General features: G+C 38.8%; 1 protein-coding gene across 1 annotated transcript; it reads left to right on the forward strand.

Annotated features, from left to right (window-relative positions):
* The first annotated feature begins 212 nt into the window (after window positions 1-212).
* On the forward strand, window positions 213-9175 carry ccr12a (chemokine (C-C motif) receptor 12a). The gene is made up of 2 exons (XM_063461822.1): window positions 213-321; window positions 6170-9175. The coding sequence occupies exon 2, from the start codon at window positions 6184-6186 to the stop codon at window positions 7264-7266; it is 1083 nt and encodes a 360-aa protein (XP_063317892.1). The 5' UTR covers window positions 213-321; window positions 6170-6183; the 3' UTR covers window positions 7267-9175.
* The last annotated feature ends 1615 nt before the right edge of the window (window positions 9176-10790 follow it).

Raw genomic sequence — 10790 nt, forward strand, 5'->3', positions numbered from 1 at the left:
ACAAAATTTTCCACACATATAAATTATTTTGTGTGTGTTATTGCCAGAAGTGTTTAAAGCCAACATAAATACAGTTACTACTGAAGTCTAAAAAAATCATTGTTTGCATTAGTCTTCTTTTTGTCTCTTTAAAAGTGAATCAGATTATTTAGAGACTGCTGGATTCCACTCTTCTTCTCCTCACACTCTACACTCTGCAGGCCTGCTCTGAGACATCCCCTTTAAACACTCGCTGATCACTGACACGTTCAGTTGCCGTGAATCTTCCACTGGCTCAGCATTCTTGGGTTCCTTGTTGTCCATTTTGCACTCTCTCCACGGGTGAGTTTGATTGCCTTTAAGACATTAAAATCAAGGATTATATTTTTTTCAAAAATAGGTGTAATATTCATATGTAACTAAAACTTCTTTATTAACTCTAAATATTCAAAGCTGGAGAATGAGATGTAGAATAAATGCAGGGGGAAGATGAAGGGTTTTTTTTTATCATGTCAAATGAAGCAGAGGGCTGTACTTAAAACTGAAAACCACAGTTTTACAAGTACTTTTGATATTAATAGTCACAGTAACCTGATTGAAGCTTACAAACTGACCTGCTTATGTAATAGGTCGAGTTATTAAATATAGTTTAAAATATCATTAACATTTTATGATGACGTGTAATTCAACACACACACTTGTTGTGTTGATATTTTCTTATTCTATTGCTTATTGTTTATAACTATTTATGAATAAATAGGCAACTGTTGTGGAAACAGATGTTTCCATGGGAACTTGTGTTATGGAAACATCTGTTTCCATAACTAAAACATCTGATCAAAATAATATACACTGATAATGATAATGCTCCTTTAACAATCATAGCATTCAAGATTACAGTAAGCATGCTTGTGCAGGTATTAACTGATTTATGAGTTAACATTGTCATAGATATGTCCAGTTTTTAGCTAATAGCTCTTTGGGACTAACAAGGTTTGGTCAAACACACTTTATTATACACATCAAAATGTTTCTGTTTATTGTTTTTATTTAAGTAAAGTAATGGGCACAAGTAAGTGTTTTTGCAACAGGTTACTAGTAACAAATTGCTTAAAGATACAATTTAAAATTGTTTTTTTGAATGGTCTGTTATGTGTAGACGGAGCGCCGGTTCATATCTTGTGTCTTTTTATGTGTGAATGATTCATCGCTCAGTGTAAACCTTCCTCTGAAAATAGCAATACACAAAGCCTCGACTGAAAGTGAGTGAAAAGACACCCGATGTCCAGTGACTAAACTCTGAAGGATCTGCAGAAAGCTCGGACATCATTGCTGATGAACACTTTTTAAAAACAATTTCAAACCATGGCTCTTTGAAAGCAACATTTAAATAAATTAGGGCTGGCTCAAGACTTTTGCACAGTACTGTAACTCATGGCATATAACCCTTTTAATACACTTTTAACTTTAAATCAACCCTTAACTTTTCTTAATAATAAAAGTAAAACCGTACCGATGTTTTAATGTAAACTCTCCCAGCAATAATAATAGAACACAGCAGGTTGAACTGAGGGCTGCACCAGCAGTGAGATGTGATATTACTCCACGTCGCTTTTCTTTTGGTATGTTATCGCAGTCTGAAGATCAAAGCTGCTACATGGTTTCTGTTAATGCCTGCTGCGGTTAAATGACAAAATACTGAAATCTATTCATTTCAATGAAGGGGAAACATTACGTGGAATACTTACTTGTGCAAGACCTGCAGATTTCTGCTATTGAGAAACTTAAAGATCTGGATAGCGATGACCTTTACTAGTTATCATGCTGCGTTTAATTAACCAGTTTTTAAATAAAACAACAAAATTTGCTCCTCGACTGACTGTTGAAGTCCATGTCAGTAAACCTGCCCAAACATGATTTGTTAATCGCACTTAGAATGCAAATGGATTACAATGTTCCACCATCTTTTCACTACCTTATCTTGCATATTTTTGTGTGTAGTCCAAATCGGAATTTTGGAAAACACATAATTCCCATGGACTTAAATGCAACAGTAACATAAGGTATTAACAGTTAATGTTATGTGATGTGAATGTGACCTGAATGTAATGTAGATTAGAATAAGTCACAAAGGTGGTTCATTAGAAAAACTTGTTATTGTGTGAATCACTGATTTCATGATATGTAACTCTGACAGTAACTGACATAATGTTTGAGTTTTCTACGGATCCGTGACGGTATCCCGTTGGTTTTACCTGTTCGTGTCGTGATTGGGAGAGAACGTGGCTCTGACCACGCGAGACACTTTGCTTAGTTGTGTCACTAAAGTTAACAGCTGGTGTGAATGCTTTGGAACAGAGTGTGTGTGAAGTTACAATCCCGGGAATCTCTCTGCAGTGGAGAAGTGTGTGCAGGACCATAAACCCAGCCCAACACTGAAGCTGGTTTTATGGTCGAGAGTGTGTTCGCCGTCCGCTGCGCACACCAGAATGGTTGTGGTGTTTGCTTAATAACGGACCCACTACCCCACCTAGTTGGTCGAAACTGAAATAAGAGGATTTAAACGCAGTATAGCGGGTGGTGGGTTACATGCAGTCAGCTCCAGTTTAGTGCAATAAAAAAGCGGCACAGTGTTTCAGTGACAAAGGCAATTTATCTCGTGTTTGTCCTTCTTCCCGAGTGATGAGCAGTGATGGGAATAACGGCGTTACAAGTAACGTTTTCAGTAACGAGTAATCTAACTAATTCCTATCGTTACAACGCCGTTACCGTTACTAACAAGAACATGCGGTGCGGTCGCGTTACTATTTTTCATCAAACAGACGGTTGAAGCTGTGTTCAGCTTACCGCGTCTTACATCAGCTGATGAGCTGTCTATGGAAGTGATCCGGGCGCTACAGCTTTAAGCAGCTGTGCGCGCTCCCGCGGACAGACGATCACCTTTTGGCACAACACCTGGAGCTAAGGAGGCAAAACAATCGCATGAGTGCTGCTGTTTGACTGAGGAAGAATAAAGTAGTCGTGGTAAACCAATCACATGACCACTGATGACAAAGTAAAAAGGTGATATATACCAGTTTATAAATTGTGCTGATAGGCCACGTAAACCAGAGTCATGATAAACAATATATACGCGTGTTTTTTCCTCAATAGTTTCGTCACGTTTACTAAGGACAGCGCAGCAAGCACTCTCTGCTTTTGTCATGGTCCTGAGTCTGAGGACTCAGTGTTTTGTGTTTCTTTATATTATTCTATGTTCTTGTTTATTCTGTTATGTCTTTTGTGTAGGTTTGCTGTGTGTTACAGTTTTGTTTTATGCCTGCCTATGTTCCCTCTGTCTGTCCATGGTGTCACTGTGTCTGCTCGTGAGTCTGTCTGTTAAGTTCAGTGTCTAACAATGAGCCTGGTCCTCTAACAGACACAGAGTCCTCTGTGGTCCTTGTCTTTTGTGAGTGTGTTCAGTTTACGTTTCCCCTGCCTCGTCAGCTGTGATTTCTCCCGGGTGTGTTCCTCTCCTGTCTCCCATCCCTTGATTACTGCTGTGTGTATTTAAGCCCTGTGCGTTCTCCTGCCTGTTGCTGGTTCATCTGCGTTATATGGTGTTTTGTTCTCTGGTCTGCGTCAATCTCCTCCGTCATCCTGAGTGGTTTCCCTGCGTCTGTCTGTGTCTCTGTGTCATTCTTCCCGTTTGGTTATCATTTCAGGTTTGCTCTTTAGTTTTCCCAGTTTAGGTTTACCCAGTTCTGTTTTTCGCCACCCTCGCCTTGTGTATTTTCCACCTCCTTTATAAAGCTTCCTCACATCTGAAGTGCCTGCGTTTTGGGTCCTTTAACAATTCCACACAGCTCATCCTACGAGCCGTGACAGCTTATGAGCAAAAAACCCAGACCTTTCGTGTTGGTGGAAAAATGCACCATGTGGACCAATCAAAAATGATATGGCAACATGACATTTGGTGGTTTACGGAGAGGGGGAGGTTTTAGGAGTGACGGCGAGACAGAGAGAGAGAGAGAGAGAGAGTTTTGAGATGTGAGAGATTTGTGACGTTTAGCGTGTTTGGAGTGTGTAGTTAATGTGTTGTCTTGTGTAGTTAGTGTGTAGTGTTGTGGATAGTTTTGTGTTGTGTGTCAGAACAATGAGGCGACTGCTGTCTCCAGGTAGAAACAGGAGTGATACACCTGCTGCTGTCAGACCTGCAGGTATCAGGCTGTGATGTTCTCCTTTATAGTGGACAGAAATTATTGGAGTGGCACAAATAATTTGTGTGACATCTTATTGAAGAACAGCTGATTGTTCTGTAAATAGTTTGAAATGGTTATTTTAAAAAAGGGTAAAAGTAATCTTGTGCATAGGATTTTAAAATTGACAATTTATATTTGCATTTAAAGTTATGAAAAATGATTTAATAAACATGTTTGTGGTTGTTACAGTAAAAAAATATAACTTTTTCTACTTGGATTTTATGTTTTCTGTCTGATTTGTGTTAATACAGTATTTCAAAATGAAAACATAACTGTAAATTCAGACACGTGAGGTTGTGCTGATGATACCAAACAAGGCAAAGTAAATAGTTTTTAAAGGTGAAATGTGGAGGAAACGTTAAAAGTAGTTAAAAATGGCCAATTATACCCTGGACCCCAGAGAGTTAAACTTTTTTTTTTTAAGTAACACAATAGTTACTTTTCAAGTATTTTAGAATCTTGTAACTCAGTTACTAACTTAGTTACTTTTTTGAAGAAGTAACTAGTAACTATAATTAATTACTTTTTCAAAGTAACTTGCCCAACACTCGTGATGAGCAGGTAGCGTGATGTGGATAAGCAAACTGGTGCAGAGTTTGGAGAGGTGGCTGACCCAGAAACCAAAGCTTTCAAACTACCAGTCACACTCATTTTGTTTCATGACTTTCCTCTGAGAGCTCTTTGCACTAAAAGACCCAGTTAAAGGAATCTAATCATGATGCCTCCTGGGATACTCTAATCAGACGGTGCATAGGTGGGTGGGTACTTAAACAGAGTTGTATAGCATCTTTTTAAAACTGCCAAAATCGTTTATTTTTTTACTAATAAAGCTGTAATGTTTTAAAGGTAAATAACTTGTATATACAGAATGTTCTATCATGGATGTAGCAAGCAGGACAACCATCGACAGGGTAACATCCCAACAAGGTCCAAGTCTACTATAACTCTGCTACCTCCCAACTCGCTGTCTGGGATTCTCTTACATGCACGCATCAGATTATATTGAAGTAATGTGTTTGACAAATGTTAGGATCAGTATGAAATCTGGAAAAAATTCAGAGGAAGAAATTTAGTTTCAGTTTGCAGTCTGATGAGACTGCAGTGGCAAGTTAAACATCTGAGGTATTTATAAATATTTTATTGTTTTTGCAAAAGAGTACTTTTAATAATCACGTTATGTTGGGATGAGCCTGGTTAATGTAACAATCTGGAATAAAGCCTATTCCAGATTGCCAAATTGCAAATACAACAGCCTACTCTAAAGTTCAAATGTAAATGAGCCTGTTTTACCGAAAATGAGTCATTTCTTTGGTAGAACTATTACACACCAGTGGAGAGGATCAGGACTTGTTTCAGTCAGCAGTTTCTCTTCTCAGTTTTGAAACAAATGAACACAACAGGATGGAGTAAGACTGATTGGGTTAGTTATTTCATAATGCTACTCTGTCCTTTTATCTTTGAAAGGAGTGCCTTATATTGATCTTCAATAGTCCTGGCCATTTTTGTACCCGTCAAACTGTGTCTGATAATATAGAGCATAAAGTTGGGATGCTCTGTGAAATAGAAATAAAAGCAGAATACAGTAATTTGCTAATCTCATCAACCTGTGAGAAGTTGTAATAAACTTGTTTGGAGCCCATTGCTCCTGACAAACCAATTATTATTGTGAATTTTACATGTGTCCGAAGGAATCGTTATACATTGGAATGATTACTTGTGCACTGATTTACATTAGTGCACAAATATAGTGTCATAGCTAGTTATATAGCTATGGGAATAATGGCACATCATGCTGTGCCTGAGATCCTTTGAGATGTTTTAGCAGAACCCTGCCTGACAGTCTCACACTAAGGGACAAGGTGCCTAAACTCATCAAATGTTCCTTCTTGTGTTTTATGTGCATTTTTTTTCCTGACTAAAACAAGTCTTTAATGTTTCTTGTGCCACAGGGTAAACCGCAGCCATGGACGATGGAGATGACCAATATAGTCTCTTTATGGATCTGTTTAACAGCACAGAGACGACTGACCAAAGCTACGTGGTCAGTGAAACTGTCCAGCTCTGTGACAAGAAAAGTGTCAATGAATTTGGTGCAAAATTCATCCCAGTTTTCTACTATGTCAATTTCCTCTTGAGTTACCTTGGCAACGGGCTTGTCCTCTTCATCATCTACAAGTATGAGAAGCTCAGCACAGTGACAAACATCTTCCTCCTGAATTTGGTCCTGTCCAATATCCTCTTTGCCGCCAGCCTCCCTTTCTGGGCCACGTACCATCTGTCTGAGTGGATGTTTGGAAATGCCCTATGTAAGATGGTCAGCAGTGCCTACTTTATTGGTTTCTACAGTTCCATCCTCTTCCTTACACTTATGACATTTGACAGATACCTAGCAGTGGTGCATGCAGTGGCAGCTGCCAAGAGCAGGAAAAAGCTATATGCTATCATTGCATCTGTGATCGTTTGGTGCATCAGTATTGCAGCGAGTCTCAAAGAGCTGGTTCTTCGAAATGTCTGGAAGCATGCTGTTACTGGACTGATGTGCGAGGAGTCCGGATTCCCAGATGATACGATGAAGCGCTGGCGTCTTTTCAGTTACTACCAGCAATTTCTGCTCTTCTTTCTTCTCCCCCTGTTCATGGTGATGTACTGCTACATCAGCATCACCATACGCATCATGTCCACCCGCATGAAAGAAAAGTGCCGTGCCATAAAGCTCATATTTGTCATCATCTTCACATTCTTCGCTTGCTGGACTCCATATAATATCGTCATACTTCTTCGAGCAATACAGATCTCCAGTTCCATTGAAGAATCGTGTTCTAGCGCAGAAAGCTTAGACTTTGCACTTTATGTGACCCGAAACATAGCCTATTTGTATTGTTGCATTAGTCCTGTGTTTTACACCTTTCTAGGAAAGAAGTTTCAGAGCCACTTCAAAAGGCTGGTGGGTAAGAAGATTCCTTGTTTGAAGAGACACATTAGCTTCAATAGCCAGAGCACCAGGACAACGTCACAGCGGACACCACACTCTTTATATGAGTACTAAACACCCACATGTGTGTTGGTCTATTGTTGTAAGGTCTCTCACTGATGCATTCTTTAGGCCACCTGTCACCAATGTAACTGGCAAAGGTCAGAGATGATTGCTACAATCATTTTGTTATATCCCTGCAGCACATATCTCACCAAATCAGTCTGGCCCAGTCGATGTGTTGCATTACAAAGTAATTACATTACATTTTTCAGTAATGCAGTAATGTAACATTTTACTGTAGCAAATTCAGTAATTCCATTAGTTACAATTATGTTGTTACTTAAAAAGGTTCTTCAGTTATCTAAGTAAGTACAAGTTGGTTTTTACGGCACATTTCACAGACAGATGTCAGAGAGGCATCTGTGCACCAAGCAGATACAAAAACAAAATCTGTTTTATGTTTATATGTTTTTTTTCTTCTTCCTACTTGAACAACTGATTTCAGTTCATGTGCAAGTGGAGGAAAATGCTGGAGCTTTTGGGAGATGTGGACATTTATTTTTCTTGTATAATTGCGTGGTAGCACAGTGCAGACTGCATCTAGGGCAGAAAAAAACTCTTTATACTGCTAACACAACTTTGGCTCAATCATCGCCTCAGACAGCATGCTAATGCAACGCTAGCTGAGAACCCAGAGTGATTTTAAAGCTGAGTCTTTGCCAACCCAAGCTCAGCAGACAGAGCTTGAACTGCAACAGGTACCAAAAAGTGATTAGCAGTCAAACTTCCAGTGTACTGTGGCGACCGCTTTGAAGGCTGGTTTCATTTTTGCTTTGTGTTGTCAGATTTGTGTTCATATGTAAATACTAGAAAGAAATCATATAGGTAGCCTAATATGCAACGAATCTTTCTCTTATTATACATAAACATTGTAGAAATACTGTTGAAGTGTACTTTTATTTGATACCCACAGACACTGATACAATTATTAGGCTGCTTAAAAACATATTGCCTTGAATTATAATGCATGTGAAACTTTGATATTCTGAATCTTTGTTTGAGGAAAAGTTTTATAACTGGACAATCTGACGTTTTAATCTAATACTCTTCACTCCACACGGCTCTCAACAGATGATCAATTTTTGCAAAAAAAAAAAAAGTTTTCCCTGATAATAAATAATCTTTAGTTGACTTAAAATACTTGTTTCCTGCTGCGCCGCTCTGTCAGATTAAGTTTTAAACCTGCTTCATGTTTGTCACTTGTTTAAATCAAGAGTGCCTAACTGAAATCATCCAGTAATCTTCTATTTGTGATAACATGTATTAGACTCATATTCAAGAACAGCTATGAAATTATTTTTGGTATGCATACTTCATGTGTTACGTTACAGTTATATCTACCATAGTTATGCTTTAGAATTATGATTATGTGTTGCCGAAATGAAACAAGTGATTGTCTGGTCAGTCACTGCTTTGTGATTTTCAGGCAGCAGAGCAGAGTGGGATCATATATTTGAGAAAGTGCGAGCTAACAGCTATCTATGTTTGCTGGATAAAGTGATGTTGGTATTAATCGTTTGTAGGTGTTATGTGGATGTAGCCAAAAAGCTGAATGAAAAGATCAACCCAGGATGCTTCTGGAAACATGTATTATTACCAGGCCGATATGTAGTTATGTTATAAACCCATATGTTATTCACAATACAGAAAACATTGCACATTTAAACTGAGACATTGGCCATCAAATTCAAAATGAACTATTTGATTTGACACAGCCTTTTTGGAACTGGGATTGCATTTCAACAGTTTAAAGCTACTGAATGATGAAGTTTTGGCTACTTCTGCACCTACTGCATATTTCTGTATTCTGCTTTATGATTTGATGGTTTTTATATTGACTGTTCTTGTATTGTAACATAATGTATATGTTTGTGATGCATCTGTATCTTTTAAATAAACTGTATGGATGATTTAAACTGTTCCTCACGGCCTTCTGTCCTTTTATGGAAACATTTCTTACCATTTTGGGAGTCTTAGCAAATGACCAGATTAGTTCCCTTTTCTGACAGAACATCTGGTTGTTGCTTCCTGTCACATACGCATGTTCTAGTGAATCACCTCATGCAACAGGACAAAATAACTATGTATTGCAGTAACATGTTGAAATGATGAAATAGGCTTGGTTATCTGTATAGTATGAGTCAGTGTTGTTACAAATATTGTTAGTCATTTTCATAAACACTGGCCTGAGGATTTGGATGGCCATCACCCTGAGCACGCCGTATCTACTGAGCTGGGTTGGGTCTGGTATGCTCCAGCACTTACAGCAAGAAGGTTCGTAGCTAAAAACCCAGCTGGGGCCCATTGATACTGGGATGGTGTGACAGGTAGGGGGCAGGACACGACCACGATTCACCATTCAGTGACATCTTTATTCACGGTTGCTGTACAAACCACAGCTGCAGCTCTCCGCTCACAGCTCGACATCCACATCAGCAACAACACAACAGGCCCTAGTTCATTTATGTGCAGGGAGGAGTGATGTGCTGATTCCGCTCAGGTGCGCCAACCTCCCCCACAGCCACGCCATGGACCACGCCCCACCACATTTGGACGTTCTCCCTGTGCCTGCAGCAATTCACTAGTAATTCCAAATTGGCCATGAATGTTAGATGAAGGGTATAACATTTTTACAATATATTTTTTGAGTTGTGTTCCTGCCATCAAATTCAAAAATGTTTTTTTCTGAAATATTTGATATGTTTAATATGTTCTATTGTCAATAAAATACTGCATTGTGTTTTCATTTACATTTTGCAGCATCCCTGCTTTTTCAGAAGTGTGTAAGAAGAATTGTTAGCCTGATTCACTGATATATGCATGCTGATAAGAACAAAACTTGATGCTGCGCAAGTTTCATGAACTTATTTTGCATCTTCGCTTTGCGCAGAACATTTCTGTATATATGTTAGTGAATGAGGCCCAGTAAGTATCAAGCAGAAAGAAAGCTGACCTATACAGTCGTTTTTGTGATGTATCACTCTGACTGTAGTTCATAATGGTTATAAGAAGAACAGATAAATGTACTAAACAGATTCTTTGTAAATAAAAACTGTAAACTGCCACAAGCCCCTGAGCTATGCTTTTGAGCAGGTAGGTAGGTAGACTTGGTCTGCAGTGAGTTCCAACCTCACATATAGGATCCTAAACTATGACTTGTTTACCAAGTCACGAATGCAGGGAAGCTATGCACTGGCCAACTCGGCGACTTCAGAAACCCTGAATGACCATGGCAGACAGCTACAATGGATGACTCCAGAATTTTCCATTCATTAAATAAAACCTCTGCACAACATCTGACCAAGTCAAGAACAAGAGGAGGTTTGTGTATCATGTAAGAGCCTACAATGAAGAGGCACCTTTACAGATGGAAATAGAAAGCGTTTACAGCATGGTGTGACCCACCGGTTACACTCAAGAACAGGAAGACCAGATTAGACTTAGGAAACATCTGCAAACTGCACAGTTCTCAAAAAAAAAGAAAGAAAGATGAAACCAAAATGAAGTTTGTTGAAATCTCAATTCTTTGATCTTTG

The sequence above is a fragment of the Pelmatolapia mariae genome, linkage group LG18 (genome assembly GCF_036321145.2).
Source record: "Pelmatolapia mariae isolate MD_Pm_ZW linkage group LG18, Pm_UMD_F_2, whole genome shotgun sequence".
NCBI classification, from domain to species: Eukaryota; Metazoa; Chordata; class Actinopteri; order Cichliformes; family Cichlidae; genus Pelmatolapia; species Pelmatolapia mariae.